Below are 21,670 nucleotides of genomic sequence, written 5' to 3'. Positions count from 1 at the left end.
TAATAGCTGAAGTAGAAGTAACTGAAGTAGTGGTAGCTGAAGAAGTAGTAATAGCTGAAATAATAGTACTAATAGCTGAAGTAGAAGTAACTGAAGTAATAGTAGCTGAATTTGTATTACTAATAGTATTAGTAATGGTATTCTCTTTAAGATAATAGCGGAGCCGGTGCGTGATTAAAAGTAGCACAATTGGGCTGGAAAAACAGCCCAATCTGGCAACCCTGTCTGAAAGTCCTCAAAAAGTAGCTCAATCTGGCAACACTGCTGAACGTCCTCAAAAAGTAGCCCTATCTGGCAACACCGTCTGAACGTCCTCAAAAGGTAGCCCAATCTGGCAACACTGTCTGATCCTCAAAAAGCAGCCCAATCTGGCAACACTGCTGAACGTCCCCTCGCTCGAGCGTCAACGTGAAGTCAATTGAAAAGGACTCCGTTAAACTGTGAAACATAAATATAAAATATAAATAAATATAAATGCTATCGAAATTTCGTTTGGATATTATGGGATATACAAGTCTGTATATTTGTGACATGTTTTGAACGAAGGTAAACGATTGAGAATTGATTTAGTTAGGCCTACGATGTATAACTGTCAGAGATCAATGTGTAATCGATGTGTAACTGTGAGATCAAGAGAACCCGAAACTTAAACTGTGATTCTGAATAAACATGAATGCTATCGAAATTTCGTTTGGATATTATTGAATATACAAGTCTGTAGATAAGTGACATTTTTGAATGAAGGTTAACGGTTGAAAAGTGAATGAATTAGTTACGACGTCAGTGGTAGTGGACAGTGGAAGGTCCGCCGGTTACAATGGGACGAATGGTAGAATATGACGTTTTGAAACTAAAACGGCGAAGAAGGGGGCCGTATGACGAATGTATTAAATATGCAAATTTGATAGGCCCTGACTGGAAAGTATTACCCGACACAGTGGCGGGTGAAGTGCCTCAATTCACCCGCCACCATACAAATCCATTTGTATGGTGTTAATTTCCATCCCTGACACACACACACACACACACACACACACACACACACACACACACACACACACACACACACACACACACACACACACACACACACACACACACACACACACACACACACACACACACACACACACACACACTCATACACACAAAGGTAGCTAATGCTAAAGCAAGCAGCCTTTTGACCTCTAATTAACAGCTGATGTGGCTAAAGCTAGCCACAGTAGCCAAGTATAGTTCCACTAGTACACAATACATATAGCCTGGCCAAAAGAGAATCTGTGAGGCATCTTGAGGCATTGGTCAAAAGTGTTATCACCATATAATTAAAGCCCACGTTTTTATTTAGACATGGTTGCTTTTAATTACATATTTTATATGTTTAGGGCGGACTGTGAAAGGGTTTTATTATCCTATGGCTACTATTCATTAATTTATTTATTTTTCCTCTTCTTATTTTTATTTGAGCGTATATTTATACTTATTATAAACAGATGTACAAAGCATGTAGCTTATACAGTTGTGTACAGTTGTGTGTAAAAACAGAATAAAATGCTCACTACTGTATTATAATGCTATGATGATGATCTGTAGGAGGAAACTAATTGCCTGGTATTCAACAGGCAACTACTGGACATCCCTCAGAGATGCAAACATAAATCCTTTATAATAGTGTGCAACTAATTGCTTGTGACTAATTATAAAATGTGTGTGTGTGTGTGTGTGTGTTTCTTCAGTTGGTACTGATCGAAAAGGTTCTATGCAGTTGAATATACCATAACAAATGGGGATTAATCCGAGCCTGGAGTTATGACGGGATGATAATCCCTGTGTTCGGCTTGGCTGCCCTTCCTAAACATCAGAGGCTGATCTGAAAGCCCCCATTTTCATGGTGCCACTGCTGAGGACCAACCACTAAGCTTGCTCTCATGCTAATGACAGGTACACCATCCAATGAATGCAGCTCTCGCATGTGCTTGCATCCTCCTGTAATCCAGTGTGTGGTTCCATGGCAACAGCCCTTGTGCCTTGGGGCAGTGATGGAGAGGTGGGAGAATGAAGGGAACATAACAGGCAATCACGTTGTCTCTGCTGCCCCAGTCTACTTTCATTCTTACGAAGGGACCACTCATGACCTGTGTGTGTGTGTGTGTGTGTTTCGTGTGTGATTGAGAGAGACAAAGGTAGATAACGATTGAGGGACAGAAAGAGAGAGCGAGAGAGAGAGTGAGATGACCTCATTGGCACAATCTCCCTCTGGATTTTAGAAAGAGCTCTACCATGTCCCCCATGTGAAGCAGAGCAGCTTTAGCGCAATAGCTTAGTTTGCTAAAAGCTGTGCATGTGCCGCAGAGACTTTAAGTTCCACGGTGCATTAAAGCAGACAGCATCAATGCCAAGCTGGGCTTTGTACCACAAGTAATAATAGCAAGAATTTGTCAGGGGGAGGCATAGATGGAGAGAGAGAGAGAGAGAGAGAGAGAGAGAGAGAGGGGGGAGGAGATCAGTTTTTGTTTAAATGAATGTAAGTTTTCACTTGCAAACAATTTTATAAATGTAACTTGATTGAGAACCAGAGTGGAAGACACACAGCGGAACAGTGCAGTGGAACCAGGTGGGACCAAGTGGGAAGCAGGCTAGGAGGGAGGGAGCAAGGCGGGGTATGTTGTCTCTGCATAGCAGCAAACTAGCCTGGATCATACACACACACACACACACACACACACACGCACAGACACACACACACACACACACACAGACACACACACACACACACACACACACACACACACAAACGCACACTCACACACACACACCTTTCGCCCTCCACTGCACCCAGTGATCTAAGACAGAGATGAAAGATTTACATCCCCACCCTGAGGGAGGAGAGCTTATGGCGGGAGATGACAGCTCAAGACATGCTATAATTAGGGACCATGAGCTGAGCATAAAAAATCCATAGCAAATCATTTTTACTGCTTCAATTCATGAACTTTATCCCTAAAAGCAGTGAATTATGTGTAGACAGAATACACACAAGGACACTCCACTGCTCCAACATCCAGCATTAATAAAAACTAAGTTAAAATGGTGTTGCATTACTTGTTGCATCTCTCTGGAGAGGCAAAGAACACAACACAAGGATGTGTGAGTGTGTGTGTGTGTGTGTGTGTGTGTGTGTGTGTGTGTGTCTGTGTGTGTTTGTGTGCGATAGTGTTTGTGTGCGCATGTTTAGCTGTGTCTGTCTGCGCTTGTGTGTACTTTTGTGTGCGCATGAATAGGGCGAGAGCGTGTCATGAGTGTCATTCAAAAACTGCAACAAAAAAAACAAAATAACTAGTAGGAGCACTCTTCTCACTTTCTCATAAGGGTCCGAGTCATAGTTGAGTCCGATCCCGCAGTCGTCTGTGATTTCAGAGAGGTCTTCATCGTCAAACTCCTCCAGACTGATGTCGTGGGACGGCCTGGAAACACAGCAGAGAGAGAGAGAGAGAGAGAATCCTGTTATTTACTGCATGTTTCAAACAAGATCGTAGATCCCTTCATTTCACCCATGGGTCAGGACGATTAATATATGCCAGGTCCACCATGGTGGACCACACACCCAACACCCCCCACCCCCCCCCCCCCCCACCCCACACACACACACACACACACACACACACACACACACACACACACACACACACACACACACACACACACACAGTATCAGCCTTCTTTTTACTTCATTGGTTTCTCTGTAGTAAATACATGTGATGGATCTGTGATCACTCTTTACATCAGGTAGATTCTAAACCTGTCTCTCCTCTCTGCCCCATTAGCTCTGGCAAGCCCCGATCCCCACAACGCTAGCTACTGTCTCAGTGAGGAAAGCTCCCAAAGAAATGCTGCATTGCAGCGTTTTAGCCGCCGAGGACGGCCCTATGGTTGTTTATAGCTGACATCACAGCATCGGGAGAGCAGGAAGATGTGTTTTATCATGGATTGTTTTCTGGTACATCATAGTGTCATTCAGTCTCAAGATCTTTATGCTATAGGTGTTTTTTGCTTGGAAGAGGTCCTTGATCGACTTGGTTAAAGTACAAAATGTGTTGAAGTGTTGAGAACACAAGTAGAGTTAATCAAACTTTTTTATTTTTTGATTTATCCTTTATTTAACCAGGAAGGTTAAATAAACCAGGAAGGTTGATGCTGGTTTGTGAGGGTTCAGACTATATTGAAAACTTTGTGAAAAAAAACTACTGTGCAAGGTATATGTTACACTACATATACAAGGCTCAAAGAGGGGAAGAATGTACATGAAACATATTGATGTAATATTATAATATAACATATCATCAAAATCACAGCCTTATACTGTTTAATACGGGACTTCCCAATCTGAAATAATAGCACAGCAAATATAGTTATATAACACTATTTAAATAGAGCAATATGTTCAGTGGCCGATATCTACAGTCTGATACCATATTTTCCACTTGGAAAGTATCAAGGAAACACATTGTTAGACATGACCTTGGGGCAGACATTATAACCTACTGTGTCAATGCATGCATTCGTTATGTTCTAAAGTCATTTGTTTGCCACATTGTCTATTTCACAATTTTAATATATATGAATAAAAAAATCTGAATACTTGAAACATTTTCCATTGTGTTCTTTAAAAAATCCATGTTCAAATCCATACATTTCCAACAGCAATCTTTACATAACTGTATTACAATACAGATTACTATCACACAAAACAAGCAGTTTTTACACTGTCGGCTTGAACCCACTTTGAGTTGATAGGTGGCAGGTCTGATAAGGGGCCTGATCCATCCTATAAAAGCCCCGGTGGGCAGCACACTGCACTGTATCCATCCAGGACCAGCGGCAGAACCATGAAGTTTCTCATCGTTGTTTTGCTGGGCGCGGTGCTCGCCGAGGGACTCGTCAGGTAAACCAAAATCAAGACATTGATCCAAACGACCCTCACTCTTCCTCTTTCGTGTTTGCCGCTAAGGGGAACACGTCTACCTATTTTGTCTTCCAATGGTAATGGGGATTCACGACTGTATGTGTGTGTGTTTACGTGTGTTTTTTAGAGTCCCGCTGACTAAGCACAAGTCGATGCGTGAAGTCCTCAGGGAGAAGGGCATCCAGATCCCCTACCAGGACCCTGCCATGAAGTACATGGCCAACGAGTTCGCCGGCTCTGCCAGCATGTACATCAACAACTACGCAGATGTAGGAACGCCTCCTCTCAGACCACTGCACATGCTGCCACCCATCCCATTTCATCCTTTGCTTCTTATGTATATGATTTTGCTTTTCATATACAATGCTCATATGAGTGAGCTCAATTTTACCCAGCAGCCACAGCACCTATTACACATTAAACGGGTAAGCAGAAGAATACATACAGTAACCAATCCATGTAAATCGCATCACTGTTTGCTCTGCAGAGCACCTACTATGGAGCCATCAGCATCGGCACTCCCCCCCAGTCCTTCCAGGTTCTGTTTGACACCGGTTCCTCTAACCTGTGGGTGGACTCCGCCTTGTGCAACACCCAGGCCTGCAGTGAGTACCCTCCAGCTACTAGTTCAGTACAGGTGACTGAAAGGGTGTAACAGGTTGCTTACTGGTTGAGGGGCATTGCATGGTAGACATGGCCCTCTGTGTATGATTAGTAGACCTGGGGAGCTTTTTGAAGCACTTTGAATGGCAGAAGTGGCTTGAACTGCGCTGCGTGAATACAGTGGATAATTACAGTGGGTTTTCCATTGAATAACCCATGCAACTTAAGAGATTACCAGTGGTGGAGTTAGGCAGCTCAGGAGGTGGGCTGGAGGGAAGGAGTGAATTCAATTCTGTGTGAATCAAACTCAAACTCATCAAACTCAATCTCAGCACTTAAAAGGAACGGAAAGCATAGATTGTTTGTAGGAGGAACTGGAGATTGTAAGTGTGTGTCTTGTGTGTGACTGGTACAGAGGTAGAGCGATGAGATAAAATTAAATGGGTATAAAATGGTATATAAGTATAGAATACTTGATTGTGCTTGTATGTTTGGCAGATTGCATACATCTACACAGGATTTAGAATACTAGCACACATAATCCCTGGTTGGTCTCTAGCAAACCACTGGCTAAGAGGACGAAAAACAAACCAAAGATGAAATGTAAAAACGGCATGGCACTGGTAGGAAAATCAAACAGAATCTGTGTTCTTTTACAGACGTGCACTCAAAGTTCAACCCCAAGCAGTCCTCCACATACTCAGCCAACGGGCAGACTGTGTACATCCCCTACGGAGCCGGAAGCCTTTATGGCGTCTTTGGATATGACACCGTTAATGTAAGTGTTTACAGCGAACAGCGTCATAACAATTCAAATGCATATCTGTATATGTTCCATTCTTAGCTCACTATCTACTTTACAAGTGCACATATCGGTTGCTTATTTTATGTGTACAATATTCACACTCCCACAATATATTTTGGTAGCGCTCAGGACAATGAAATTCTGGGCGGAGAAAACGTTTTTAAAACGTCTCTTTAAGTGAATCTGCAGGCTGCAGGTTAGACTGAAGAATCCCTCGCTGCACATCACCGTCACTCCTCTGTGTGTCTTGGTTGAACTCTATCGCTGGTGCTCATTTGTGACGCTGACCCGCAGGTCGCAGGCATCGTGGTCCCCAACCAGGAGATTGGCCTGAGCACCAAAGAGCCAACCCAGCCCTTCGCTTCCGCCAAGTTTGACGGTATCCTCGGCCTGGCCTACCCCGCCATCTCTTCCGGCGGAGAGACCCCAGTCTTTGACAACATGATGTCCGATAACCTGCTGCAGTCCAACATGTTCGCCTTCTACCTTTCCAGGTATCACAGCCACTGCAAAATGTCTGGTGCAACATGTCATGGCCCGAGCCTTAACAGATCCTAGCCCTTACATTGGCTAAATATTAAATGTTGAGCTATTGACACGTAAACCTAACAAACTAATTACTAAATTTAACTATCTTTGCTCTCATTCTTCACCCTCCTGGACACTGCATCCTGGGAAATGACCACCAGAAATTACTATTACCTGCATTATCTTGCATTTTTACCAACAAAGACAATTTACCAAGAGTTATCCAAGTGCTTTGAGAAGGTTTGGGAAGCTAAGCTAATGCTAGCCCTGTTGTCTTGCTAGGGGAGGAGCGCAGGGCAGTGAGCTGTCCTTCGGAGGAGTGGACCCCAGCAAGTACCAGGGCTCCATCATCTGGACCCCTGTCACCTCAGAGAGCTACTGGCAGATTGGTATCCAAGGGTAAGTGCCTTCAAAGTCTATAGATTCCTACAAGTCTGCATGAAATAACCAAAATAGAAGACGCGCAAATGAGGACATATACAGAAAATATTTTTTTTCTGAAGATTTTGGGGAACACGTCAATTCTGAACAGTTTTATTTTAGATTGTAGCTATATGACGATTGTTTCATTGAATAACTAAAAACAATGAAAACTTTTGACTCAAATAAGACGGTATTGACTTTTGACTAGTATATTATGAATCCATTTGTGTGCAGGGTCTTATCAGTGAGCCCCTATAGGTAACACAATGTACACCCCAGCTTTGTGAATTTCAAAGACAAGCCTGGATTGGTGCTTTTGTTTTTGTTTCCCTGCAGGTTCCAGATCAACGGCCGCAGCACGGGTGTGTGCTCCCAGGGATGCCAGTCCATCGTGGACACCGGCACGTCCGCGTTGACCGCCCCTGGCCAGTACATTGGAACAATCATGCAAGCCATTGGAGCTCAGAGGAGCCAGTATGGCGAAGTGAGTCTTCCATACCTGCACACACACACACACATGGGCAAACACACACACACACAAACACATGCATGCACACACAGACACACGCAGACACACACACACTCACACACACACCCACACAAACACACAGACACACACACAGACCCTAGATAGACAAAAGCCGTATTGTGACAGCCTTTCTTGTGTATTACTTCCAGTACATGGTTGACTGCAACTCGGTGTACAACCTGCCCACTCTCTCCTTCGTGATCAGTGGCGTGGCCCTGCCCCTGCCTCCCTCTGCCTACATCACCCAGGTACTGATCGCTGGCTCCACATGAGCCCGTCTCCATGGTCACCAAAACGTTTGAATCCAACGGCAATGTCTCCTGCAGTCATTCAGTTACCCTGGTGTGTGTCGCCCCCCCCAACAGAACTACCAGAACGGATACCAGTACTGCAGTGTGGGCATCGGCCCCACCTACCTGCCCTCCCAGGACGGTCAGCCCCTGTGGATCTTTGGCGACGTCTTCCTGAGGGAGTACTACTCCGTCTACGACCGCAGCAACAACCGCGTGGGCTTCGCCACCGCCGCCTAAGCGGCTCTGTGGTGACTCGCTCGCTCACTGGCCCCAGAACCGCCATCGACATGTCAACCACACTTCTAGCACAAACAATGTTGGTGCCTGCCTAATAATTTCTAGGAAGAGCCCTGGACGTTCCTGAGCAGTAGAGCCATCGATTGTCTGTCTTGAAAATGTTTGTTAATAATGTCTGAATTCAAAGTTCCACTTTTGAGTTGTATGGGGTTTGATTCCAACACATAGAAGCAGAGTGTAGGATTTCTTCTGAACACACAATTTGAAAGGTTTGTGAAAATCCATCATGTGTATGATTTACGAATAAAAAAGTTTCATCATTAATTTAATTGTCTGTGAGTTTTAATTACCTTGATGCTATCGTAGTGTGCATGGCTGCTTGAAGTGTTTCTGCAGAAACCCAGTTATTTGAATAGCAGAGCATTTGTTTTGTTGCTGAACTGTTCTGAAATAAAAGGTTCCTTTCCATTGTCAACAACGTATTTGTCCAAACTAGGTCCTCACTGACCCTGTGTGTGTGCCTGTGTGTGCCTGTGTGTGTGTGTGTGTGTGTGTGTGTGTGTGTGTGTGTATGTGTTTGTGTTTTGAGTCAAGTTTGTATTATTAAAAAACACCACAGCAGTTGCCCTGTGTCTCCCTGGCAGCTGTCTACAAAAACATCCAAAAGTATTAATAGGGAGTAAGCCAGTGGTAAGTACGGATTCCTATGAAAGGTAATCTCCCAGTAAATAAAGTACGTAATAGAAAACTGCACTTATATCCCAAACAAGGGGTTACAGTGCATGAGGTTTATTCATGCATCCTACAATGCAGAGTTCTGTGGTTGCATTCCAAACTCCATACGTTCTGCATTCACCCACCTTGTTGTTTCTGCTTTGCTGTCCTAGTGCAGTTAGCACTGCATTCAGAGACCCCGTATTGCTTATTTACTGATCTGCCTATAGTTATAGTGATCTTGCAGTGCTGCAGAATGCTTTGCAACATCATTTATTTGGTGAAATGCATATCAGTGAACCAACAAACTGCAGCAAAGCAATCTCAACGTAAACCTCCCAAAAGAAGATGGCTTTAATTTACATTAAAATGTCGAAACCAGCCAGAGTCAAGTCATTCGGCCCTCTCCTCAAAATCCATGTGGATGTGAACACGCACGCACACACACACGCACGCGCGCGCACACACACACACACACACACACACACACACACACACACCCCCACACACACACACACACACACACACACACACAAAAACACACACACACACACACACACACACACACACACACACACACACACACTAACAAGCATGCTTGCATCTCTAATCTAGAGAATGATGGTGATGTTACAGGATTCTCTTCCAGCTCAGGTGATGTCATAGTGGGCGGGAAAAGACTGACAGAGTACTGTAATTCCCCACTGCAGCTGACCCATGCTATGGAAGCATATATGTAGTAAAATTCAAATAGCAATGCAATTTGCAATTTGCAATTCAATAAGTCATTACATTGTGCAATTGACAATTCATTATGCAATTTAATGATGTAATTTGTAAATACGTTATTCAAAGTGTATTTTAATATGCAAAGTGACAATGAAATCCTCAATAAAATTTGCAAAAGTTATAACAATAAAAATAGAATAACATTTTGTCAATTTTTTTGAGTTCTTTATTCAAATTGAAAAGCTATAGCGTCCCCGTGATTGCAATGCACTTCGCCACGCTCCGTGTGTTGCAAAATTCAAATGACATTTCAATCCGCAAAACACTTTGCAAATCGTTTTGCAAAACGTATCAGCCAATCGCGTCTGGGCGGGAACTACGTCGCTTGCTCGTCAGACCAGCTGATCATCCACGCACGTTGCAATTTATTTTCTATGCCTACCATTGTGCCAGATTTGACTCTTAATAGGTCTACGGTTTGACTGAGTTTACGTAATTATAACTGAAAATGGCGGAAAAGACGGCCTGGCAGCTGCTGCGGGATGAATAAATAAATAAATTGCAACGTGCGTGGATGATCAGCTGGTCTGACGAGCAAGTGACGTTGACGTTGACGAGCAAGTGACGGCCATTTATCCTTTGAGACGCAGTACATACAAAAACACACCCACTCACTCTCAAAACAAACACAGATAAAGACAGACACACGCACACACACACACACACACACACACACATACACACACACACACACACACACACACACACACACACACTCACAGACACACACACACACACATACAGGTAATCAAAGAGAAAATGTCTGACTTCTCACTGGCTGCCATCGGCGCACAGTGACATCATGGACATTAGCCCATGAACATTAGCCCCAGCTGGTGGGACTGGGATCCATTACAACAATCAGTGTGCAGGGTGACCACATGACTAGGACTACTAGATTACTAGGACCAGCCAATGACCTACTTCTATATGAGTCATGATTTCATCAATTTAAGGAGCATCCGTCGCCTGCCGCAGCTCAAACACTGGGTAGTGGAGCCATTTCTAGGGACGGGGCAATCCATTGGATTTGGGGTTATTTGGGATTAAAAGCACATACACATCAATTGCACTGTATGTTTTTTAACCAACAACACAACAAGAACGAGTTGAACTGAACCATAAACACTGCTCATCATACAAGCCGGCATGGCCGATGAAGTGGATGAGATCTGAAACATGATTCATGTTAAAGAAGGCACATTTCCACGGCAATGAGGAAATGGGGGAAACTCAAACCCAAAGGATGAAGGGTTTGGTGTATTTGTGGTACCATTCTCCAATGCCCTCTTCCTCTGTTGACTCCCACTGGCTCATTGAATGCTAATCAAATAGGAAAATAATATTTTGTAGCCTATTCAGAAATCCCACTATAATAATATAGGACAGGTACAGACTAAGGTGAAGTCAAGTCAAGTTTAATCTAATTATCCCACTAGGGGAGATTTAGTCGCAGCCAGGTGTTATGAACCCTTTCAGTCCATCATAAAAGAAACATTTGAAAGACAACATAACAGACAGTACACACACACAACAACACATACAGTAAAGTCAATTCACTTGAAGACGAAATAGGAGAAAATTGCTGTCAATATGACCCACACACACACACACACACACACACACACACACACACACACACACAGTATCAGCCTTCTTTTTACTTCATTGGTTTCTCTGTAGTAAATACATGTGATGGATCTGTGATCACTCTTTACATCAGGTAGATTCTAAACCTGTCTGTCTCCTCTCTGCCCCATTAGCTCTGGCAAGCCCCGATCCCCACAACGCTAGCTACTCTCTCAGTGAGGAAAGCTCCCAAAGAAATGCTGCATTGCAGCGTTTTAGCCGCCGAGGACGGCCCTATGGTTGTTTATAGCTGACATCACAGCATCGGGAGAGCAGGAAGAGGTGTTTTATCATGGATTGTTTTCTGGTACATCATAGTGTCATTCAGTCTCAAGATCTTTATGCTATAGGTGTTTTTTGCTTGGAAGAAGTCCTTGATCGACTTGGTTAAAGTACAAAATGTGTTGAAGTGTTGAGAACACAAGTAGAGTTAATCAAACTTTTTTATTTTTTGATTTATCCTTTATTTAACCAGGAAGGTTAAATAAACCAGGAAGGTTGATGCTGGTTTGTGAGGGTTCAGACTATATTGAAAACTTTGTGAAAAAAAACTACTGTGCAAGGTATATGTTACACTACATATACAAGGCTCAAAGAGGGGAAGAATGTACATGAAACATATTGATGTAATATTATAATATAACATATCATCAAAATCACAGCCTTATACTGTTTAATACGGGACTTCCCAATCTGAAATAATAGCACAGCAAATATAGTTATACAACACTATTTAAATAGAGCAATATGTTCTGTGGCCGATATCTACAGTCTGATAGCATATTTTCCACTTGGAAAGTATCAAGGAAACACATTGTTAGACATGACCTTGGGGCAGACATTATAACCTACTGTGTCAATGCAAGCATTCGTTATGTTCTAAAGTCATTTGTTTGCCACATTGTCTAAAATGAAATGTTACATTACATTTTATTTCACAATTTTAATACATATGAATAAAAAAATCTGAATACTTGAAACTTTTTCCATTGTGTTCTTTAAAAAATCCATGTTCAAATCCATACATTTCCAACAGCAATCTTTACATAACTGTATTACAATACAGATTACTATCACACAAAACAAGCAGTTTTTTCACTGTCGGCTTGAACCCACTTTGTTCAAGGAACAACACACGCGGGTCACCCTGTCTCAGCAGATACAAGTTGATAGAGGCAGGTCTGATAAGGGGCCTGATCCATCCTATAAAAGCCCCGGTGGGCAGCACACTGCACTGTATCCATCCAGGACCAGCGGCAGAACCATGAAGTTTCTCATCGTTGTTTTGCTGGGCGCGGTGCTCGCCGAGGGACTCGTCAGGTAAACCAAAATCAAGACATTGATCCAAACGACCCTCACTCTTCCTCTTTCGTGTTTGCCGTTAAGGGGAACACGTCTACCTATTTTGTCTTCCAATGGTAATGGGGATTCACGACTGTGTATGTGTGTGTGTTTACGTGTGTTTTTTAGAGTCCCGCTGACTAAGCACAAGTCGATGCGTGAAGTCCTCAGGGAGAAGGGCATCCAGATCCCCTACCAGGACCCCGCCATGAAGTACATGGCCAACGAGTTCGCCGGCTCCGCCAGCATGTACATCAACAACTACGCAGACGTAGGAACGCCTCCTCTCAGACCACTGCACACGCTGCCACCCATCCCATTTCATCCTTTGCTTCTTATGTATATGATTTTGCTTTTCATATACAATGCTCATATGAGTGAGCTCAATTTTACCCAGCAGCCACAGCAGCTATTACACATTAAACAGGTAAGCAGAAGAATACATACAGTAACCAATCCATGTAAATCGCATCACTGTTTGCTCTGCAGAGCACCTACTATGGAGCCATCAGCATCGGCACTCCCCCCCAGTCCTTCCAGGTTCTGTTTGACACCGGTTCCTCCAACCTGTGGGTGGACTCCGCCTTGTGCAACACCCAGGCCTGCAGTGAGTACCCTCCAGCTACTAGTTCAGTACAGGTGACTGAAAGGGTGTAACAGGTTGCTTACTGGTTGAGGGGCATTGCATGGTAGACATGGCCCTCTGTGTATGATTAGAAGACCTGGGGAGCTTTTTGAAGCACTTTGAATGGCAGAAGTGGCTTGAACTGCGCTGCGTGAATACAGTGGATAATTACAGTGGGTTTTCCATTGAATAACCCATGCAACTTAAGAGATTACCAGTGGTGGAGTTAGGTAGCTCAGGAGGTGGGCTGGAGGGAAGGAGTGAATTCAATTCTGTGTGAATCAAACTCAAACTCATCAAACTCAATCTCAGCACTTAAAAGGAACGGAAAGCATCGATTGTTTGTAGGAGGAACTGGAGATTGTAAGTGTGTGTCTTGTGTGTGACTGGTACAGAGGTAGAGCGATGAGATAAAATTCAATGGGTATAAAATGGTATATAAGTATAGAATACTTGATTGTGCTTGTATGTTTGGCAGATTGCATAAATCTACACAGGATTTAGAATACTAGCACACATAATCCCTGGTTGGTCTCTAGCAAACCACTGGCTAAGAGGACGAAAAACAAACCAAAGATGAAATGTAAAAACGGCATGGCACTGGTAGGAAAATCAAACAGAATCTGTGTTCTTTTACAGACGTGCACTCAAAGTTCAACCCCAAGCAGTCCTCCACATACTCAGCCAACGGGCAGACTGTGTACATCCCCTACGGAGCCGGAAGCCTTTATGGCGTCTTTGGATATGACACCGTTAATGTAAGTGTTTACAGCGAACAGCGTCATAACAATTCAAATACATATCCATATATGTTCCATTATTAGCTTACTATCTACTTTACAAGTGCACATATCGGTTGCTTATTTTATGCGTACAATATTCACACTCCCACAATATATTTTGGTAGCGCTCAGGACAATGAAATTCTGTCGCTGGTGCTAATTTGTGACGCTGACCCGCAGGTCGCAGGCATCGTGGTCCCCAACCAGGAGATTGGCCTGAGCACCAAAGAGCCAACCCAGCCCTTCGCTTCCGCCAAGTTTGACGGTATCCTCGGCCTGGCCTACCCCGCCATCTCTTCCGGCGGAGAGACCCCAGTCTTTGACAACATGATGTCCGATAACCTGCTGCAGTCCAACATGTTCGCCTTCTACCTTTCCAGGTATCACAGCCACTGCAAAATGTCTGGTGCAACATGTCATGGCCCGAGCCTTAACAGATCCTAGCCCTTACATTGGCTAAATATTAAATGTTGAGCTATTGACACGTAAACCTAACAAACTAATTACTAAATTTTACTATCTTTGCTCTCATTCTTCACCCTCCTGGACACTGCATCCTGGGAAATGACCACCAGAAATTACTATTACTTGCATTATCTTGCATTTTTACCAACAAAGACAATTTACCAAGAGTTATCCAAGTGCTTTGAGAAGGTTTGGGAAGCTAAGCTAATGCTAGCCCTGTTGTCTTGCTAGGGGAGGAGCGCAGGGCAGTGAGCTGTCCTTCGGAGGAGTGGACCCCAGCAAGTACCAGGGCTCCATCATCTGGACCCCTGTCACCTCAGAGAGCTACTGGCAGATTGGTATCCAAGGGTAAGTGCCTTCAAAGTCTATAGATTCCTACAAGTCTGCATGAAATAACCAAAATAGAAGACGCGCAAATGAGGACATATACAGAAAATATTTTTTTTCTGAAGATTTTGGGGAACACGTCAATTCTGAACAGTTTTATTTTAGATTGTAGCTATATGACGATTGTTTCATTGAATAACTAAAAACAATGAAAACTTTTGACTCAAATAAGACGGTATTGGCTTTTGACTAGTATATTATGAATCCATTTGTGTGCAGGGTCTTATCAGTGAGCCCCTATAGGTAACCCAAAGTACACCCCAGCTTTGTGAATTTCAAAGACAAGCCTGGATTGGTGCTTTTGTTCTTGTTTCCCTGCAGGTTCCAGATCAACGGCCGCAGCACGGGTGTGTGCTCCCGGGGATGCCAGTCCATCGTGGACACCGGCACGTCCGCGTTGACCGCCCCTGGCCAGTACATTGGAACAATCATGCAAGCCATTGGAGCTCAGAGGAGCCAGTATGGCGAAGTGAGTCTTCCATACCTGCACACACACACACACACACACGGGCAAACACACACACACACACAAACACATGCATGCACACACAGACACACGCAGACACACACACACTCACACACACACCCACACAAACACACAGACACACACACAGACCCTAGATAGACAAAAGCCGTATTGTGACAGCCTTTCTTGTGTATTACTTCCAGTACATGGTTGACTGCAACTCGGTGTACAACCTGCCCACTCTCTCCTTCGTGATCAGTGGCGTGGCCCTGCCCCTGCCTCCCTCTGCCTATATCACCCAGGTACTGATCGCTGGCTCCACATGATCCCGTCTCCATGGTCACCAAAACGTTTGAATCCAACGGCAATGTCTCCTGCAGTCATTCAGTTACCCTGGTGTGTGTCTCCCCCCCCCCCGCCCCCCCGCCCCCCCCCAACAGAACTACCAGAACGGATACCAGTACTGCAGTGTGGGCATCGGCCCCACCTACCTGCCCTCCCAGGACGGTCAGCCCCTGTGGATCTTTGGTGACGTCTTCCTGAGGGAGTACTACTCCGTCTACGACCGCAGCAACAACCGCGTGGGCTTCGCCACCGCTGCCTAAGCGGCTCTGTGGTGACTCGCTCGCTCACTGGCCCCAGAACCGCCATCGACATGTCAACCACACTTCTAGCACAAACAATGTTGGTGCCTGCCTAATCGTTTCTAGGAAGAGCCCTGGATGTTCCTGAGCAGTAGAGCCATCGATTGTCTGTCTTGAAAATGCTTGTTAATAATGTCTGAATTCAAAGTTCCACTTTTGAGTTGTATGGGGTTTGATTCCAACACAGAGAAGCAGAGTGTAAGATTTCTTCTTAACACACAATTTGAAAGTTTGGTTTGTGAAAATCCATCATGTGTGTGATTTACAAATAAAAAAGTTTCATCATTAATTTAATTGTCTGTGAGCTTTAATTACCTTGATGCTATCGTAGTGTGCATGTCTGCTTGAAGTGTTTCTGCAGAAACCCAGTTATTTGAATAGCAGAGCATTTGCTTTGTTGCTGAACTGTTCTGAAATAAAAGGTTCCTTTCCATTGTCAACAACGTATTTGTGCAAACTAGGTCCTCACTGTGTGTGTGCCTGTGTGTGTGTGTGTGTGTTTGTGTTTTGATGCAAGTTTGTATTATTAAAAAACACCACAGCAGTTGCCCTGTGTCTCCCTGGCAGCTGTCTATAAAAACATCCAAAAGTATTAATAGGGCGTAAACCAGTGGTAAGTACGGATTCCTATGAAAGGTAATCTCCCAGTAAATAAAGTACATAATAGAAAACTGCACTTATATCCCAAACAAGGGGTTACAGTGCATGAGGTTTATTCATGCATCCTACAATGCAGAGTTCTGTGGTTGCATTCCAAACTCCATACATTCTGCATTCACCCACCTTGTTGTTTCTGCTTTGCTGTCCTAGTGCAGTTAGCACTGCATTCAGAGACCCCGTATTGCTTATTTACTGATCTGCCTATAGTTATAGTGATCTTGCAGTGCTGCAGAATGCTTTGCAACATCATTTATTTGGTGAAATGCATATCAGTGAACCAACAAACTGCAGCAAAGCAATCTCAACGTAAACCTCCCAAAAGAAGATTGCTTTAATTTACATTAAAATGTCGAAACCAGCCAGAGTCAAGTCATTCGGCCCTCTCCTCAAAATCCATGTGGATGTGAACACGCACACACACACGCACGCACACACACACACACAGACACACACACACACACACACTAACAAGCATGCTTCCATCTCTAATCTAGAGAATGATGGTGATGTTACAGGATGCTCTTCCAGCTCAGGTGATGTCATAGTGGGCGGGAAAAGACTGACAGAGTACTGTAATTCCCCACTGCAGCTGACCCATGCATTCACACCACTTCCTTTGGCATTAACAGCCCCACCCCCTGCTTTCAATCCTTTAAATTAATTATTAATATATATATATATAATAATTAAATTAATTTTGTAACCAATGTGCCAATTTATGGAGTATAGTATATGTATGTATATATATACATATATATATATATATATATATATATATATATATATATATATATATATATATATATATATCCCTCTGTCTCTGTCTCTCTCTGACTTCCATAATGTTCATGGTTGCTGATGGCCATTTATCCTTTGACACAGTACACACAAAAACACACCCACTCACTCTCAAACAAACACAGACAAAGACAAAGACATACGCACACACACACACACACACACACACACACACACACACATACACACACACACACACACACACATTCACAGACACACACTGACCTCTCACTGGCTGCCATCGGCGCACAGGGACATCATGGACATTAGCCCATGAACATTAGCCCCAGCTGGTGGGACTGGGATCCATTACAACAATCAGTGTGCAGGGTGACCACATGACTGATTACTAGGACCAGCCAATGACCTACTTCTGGACATGATTTCATCAATTTAAGGAGCATCCGTCGCCTGCCGCAGCTCAAACACTGGATAGTGGAGCCATTTCTAGGGACGGGGCAATCCATTGGATTTGGGGTTATTTGGGATTAAAAGCACATACACATCAATTGCACTGTATGTTTTTTAACCAACAACACAACAAGAACGATTTGAACTGAACCATAAACACTGCTCATCACACAAGCCGGCATGGCCGATGAAGTGGATGAGATCTGAAACATGATTCATGTTAAAGAAGGCACATTTCCACTGCAATGAGGAAATGGGGGAAACTCAAACCCAGGATGAAGGGTTTGGTGTATTTGTGGTACCCTTCTCCAACGCCCTCTTCCTCTGTTGACTCCCACTGGCTCATTGAATGCTAATCAAATAGGGAAATAATATTTTGCAGCCTATTCAGAAATCCCACTATAATAATATAGGACAGGTACAGACTAATGATGCCTTCTATTTGTCTTGTAATCGCGACTTGCAGCTCGGGTGTGACGTCACATCCGTCTCGTAAAACGAGTGACCCCGGGTTTTTCGTTCTATTTGGCCCACAACAAGACGAGTCGGAGCTCTGCTTTCTGCTCAAGAATCGGCATTGTTGTCATAGCAACATGGAGCGTCTCTAGCCAATTTCAGCGGCACAAGCTACAAAATAGGCGGTATTTAACACATAATAAGACTGTAACGACATGCCTATAGGTAACAGTATACAGTGCTATGTGTACGACTTCTTCATTTGGTTACAACAAAAACACAAGTGCTTTAAATAGTAGAAAACCACAATGTTTTTACATGTGATGCTCGGAGTAGTCATCTTTGTTACTGAACTCGGGGACCTCTGAGTTCAGACGAGTTGACGAGTCGTTTTTACGACCTCGGGGGCGTGCTATTTGCAACTTCCGGTTCGTAACTCGGAAATCCGACTCGCAGATCGAGTCGGGTGGACAAATAGAAGGCACCATAAGGTCAAGTCAAGTCAAGTTTAATCTAATTATTCCACTAGGGGAGATTTAGTCGCAGCCAGGTGTTATAAACCCTTTCAGTCCATCATAAAAAACATTTGAAAGACAACATAACAGACAGGACACACACACAACAACACATACAGTAAAGTCAATTCACTTGAAGATGAAACAGGAAAAAATTGCTGTCAATATGACCAAGTGTGCTCAGGCCAAAAATCACACACACACACACACACACACACACACACACACACACACAGTATCAGCCTTCTTTTTACTTCATTGGTTTCTCTGTAGTAAATACATGTGATGGATCTGTGATCACTCTTTACATCAGGTAGATTCTAAACCTGTCTGTCTCCTCTCTGCCCCATTAGCTCTGGCAAGCCCCGATCCCCACAACGCTAGCTACTCTCTCAGTGAGGAAAGCTCCCAAAGAAATGCTGCATTGCAGCGTTTTAGCCGCCGAGGACGGCCCTATGGTTGTTTATAGCTGACATCACAGCATCGGGAGAGCAGGAAGAGGTGTTTTATCATGGATTGTTTTCTGGTACATCATAGTGTCATTCAGTCTCAAGATCTTTATGCTATAGGTGTTTTTTGCGTTTTAACACACTTTGAATGTCTGTTTGAATAGCCTGGGAACTGTACTGTTTATGCGGTTGTTTACGTGTCATGTGGTTAAGTGTTGCTTATTTGACCCTCCTTGGAAGAGGTCCTTGATCGACTTGGTTAAAGTACAAAATGTGTTCAAGTGTTGAGAACACAAGTAAATCACGAGTTAATCAAACTTTTTTATTTTTTTTATTTATCCTTTATTTAACCAGGAAGGTTAAATAAACCAGGAAGGTTGATGCTGGTTTGTGAGGGTTCAGACTATATTGAAAACTTCCTACTGTGCAAGGTATATGTTACACTACATATACAAGGCTCAAAGAGGGGAAGAATGTACATGAAACATATTGATGTAATATTATAATATAACATATCATCACAGCCTTATACTGTTTAATACAGGACTTCCCAATCTGAAATAATAGCAAAGCAAATATAGTTATATAACACTATTTAAATAGAGCAATATGTTCTGTGGCTGATATCTACAGTCTGATAGCATATATTCCACTTGGAAAGTATCAAGGAAACAATGCTATATTACATTTTATTTGACTATTTTAATACATATGAATAAAAAAATGTAAATACTTGAAACATTTTCCATTGTGTTGTTCTTTAAAAAAATCCATATTAAAACACATCCAACAGCAATCTTTACATATTATGCATAATAACTTTCCCACTAATAATGTTATCGTCAACTGCCGTTATCGTCAATATTTTTCAAGGAGTCCTTATGATTCAAGGAGGACTTATGATTACTATCGCACAAAACAAGCTTTTTCGCTGTCGGCTTGAACCCACTTTGTTCAAGGAACAACACACGCGGGTCACCCTGTCTCAGCAGATACAAGTTGATAGAGGCAGGTCTGATAAGGGGCCTGATCCATCCTATAAAAGCCCCGGTGGGCAGCACACTGCACTGTATCCATCCAGGACCAGCGGCAGAACCATGAAGTTTCTCATCGTTGTTTTGCTGGGCGCGGTGCTCGCCGAGGGACTCGTCAGGTAAACCAAAATCAAGACATTGATCCAAACGACCCTCACTCTTCCTCTTTCGTGTTTGCCGTTAAGGGGAACACGTCTACCTATTTTGTCTTCCAATGGTAATGGGGATTCACGACTGTGTATGTGTGTGTGTTTACGTGTGTTTTTTAGAGTCCCGCTGACTAAGCACAAGTCGATGCGTGAAGTCCTCAGGGAGAAGGGCATCCAGATCCCCTACCAGGACCCCGCCATGAAGTACATGGCCAACGAGTTCGCCGGCTCCGCCAGCATGTACATCAACAACTACGCAGACGTAGGAACGCCTCCTCTCAGACCACTGCACACGCTGCCACCCATCCCATTTCATCCTTTGCTTCTTATGTATATGATTTTGCTTTTCATATACAATGCTCATATGAGTGAGCTCAATTTTACCCAGCAGCCACAGCACCTATTACACATTAAACGGGTAAGCAGAAGAATACATACAGTAACCAATCCATGTAAATCGCATCACTGTTTGCTCTGCAGAGCACCTACTATGGAGCCATCAGCATCGGCACTCCCCCCCAGTCCTTCCAGGTTCTGTTTGACACCGGTTCCTCTAACCTGTGGGTGGACTCCGCCTTGTGCAACACCCAGGCCTGCAGTGAGTACCCTCCAGCTACTAGTTCAGTACAGGTGACTGAAAGGGTGTAACAGGTTGCTTACTGGTGGAGGGGCATTGCATGGTAGACATGGCCCTCTGTGTATGATTAGTAGACCTGGGGAGCTTTTTGAAGCACTTTGAATGGCAGAAGTGGCTTGAACTGCGCTGCGTGAATACAGTGGATAATTACAGTGGGTTTTCCATTGAATAACCCATGCAACTTAAGAGATTACCAGTGGTGGAGTTAGGCAGCTCAGGAGGTGGGCTGGAGGGAAGGAGTGAATTAAATTCTGTGTGAATCAAACTCATCTCAGCACTTAAAAGGAACAGAAAGCATCGATTGTTTGTAGGAGGAACTGGAGATTGTAAGTGTGTGT

The 21,670-nt window shown here is 43.6% G+C and overlaps 4 protein-coding genes across 7 annotated transcripts in view; 3 read left to right on the top strand and 1 right to left on the bottom strand.

Moving 5' to 3' along the window:
* mapk8ip2 (mitogen-activated protein kinase 8 interacting protein 2) overlaps positions 1-21,670 on the bottom strand; it is a gene marked incomplete at both ends in the record, with an annotated part of 42,974 nt that overhangs the window by 15,180 nt on the left and 6,124 nt on the right. The window contains one exon of the mRNA XM_084476813.1: positions 3,359-3,464. Within this exon, the coding sequence (XP_084332939.1) occupies positions 3,359-3,464 (106 nt within the window). The remainder of the gene's footprint in view (positions 1-3,358; positions 3,465-21,670) is intronic.
* LOC311357929 (gastricsin-like) lies at positions 4,887-8,381 on the top strand (the record flags this gene model as incomplete). 2 transcript variants are annotated; one of them, XM_084477956.1, is made up of 9 exons in its annotated part: positions 4,887-4,942; positions 5,091-5,232; positions 5,451-5,568; positions 6,226-6,344; positions 6,666-6,865; positions 7,182-7,298; positions 7,659-7,806; positions 8,001-8,099; positions 8,226-8,381. In XM_084477956.1, the coding sequence occupies 9 exons, from the start codon at positions 4,887-4,889 to the stop codon at positions 8,379-8,381; spliced, it is 1,155 nt and encodes a 384-aa protein (XP_084334082.1). The 2 variants fall into 2 exon arrangements, with proteins under 2 accessions (XP_084334082.1, XP_084334081.1); XM_084477955.1 differs by having other exon boundaries at positions 8,217-8,381.
* Positions 12,778-16,184, top strand: LOC311357142 (gastricsin-like; the record flags this gene model as incomplete). 2 transcript variants are annotated; one of them, XM_084477032.1, is made up of 9 exons in its annotated part: positions 12,778-12,833; positions 12,984-13,125; positions 13,344-13,461; positions 14,119-14,237; positions 14,442-14,641; positions 14,958-15,074; positions 15,435-15,582; positions 15,783-15,881; positions 16,029-16,184. In XM_084477032.1, 9 exons carry the CDS (start codon positions 12,778-12,780, stop codon positions 16,182-16,184), a joined length of 1,155 nt encoding a protein of 384 aa, XP_084333158.1. The 2 variants fall into 2 exon arrangements, with proteins under 2 accessions (XP_084333158.1, XP_084333157.1); XM_084477031.1 differs by having other exon boundaries at positions 16,020-16,184.
* Positions 20,610-21,670, top strand: part of LOC311357737 (gastricsin-like) — a gene marked incomplete at both ends in the record, with an annotated part of 3,527 nt that continues 2,466 nt past the window's right edge. For both annotated transcript variants that reach the window (XM_084477779.1, XM_084477778.1), the window contains 3 exons: positions 20,610-20,665; positions 20,816-20,957; positions 21,176-21,293. In XM_084477779.1, the coding sequence (XP_084333905.1) occupies positions 20,610-20,665; positions 20,816-20,957; positions 21,176-21,293 (316 nt within the window). The remainder of the gene's footprint in view (positions 20,666-20,815; positions 20,958-21,175; positions 21,294-21,670) is intronic.

This window comes from Micromesistius poutassou (assembly GCF_964030765.1).
Source record: "Micromesistius poutassou genome assembly, chromosome: 13".
NCBI classification, from domain to species: Eukaryota; Metazoa; Chordata; class Actinopteri; order Gadiformes; family Gadidae; genus Micromesistius; species Micromesistius poutassou.
Note: the sequence above shows the minus strand (reverse complement) of the source record. Positions and strands in the feature narration are given on the sequence as shown.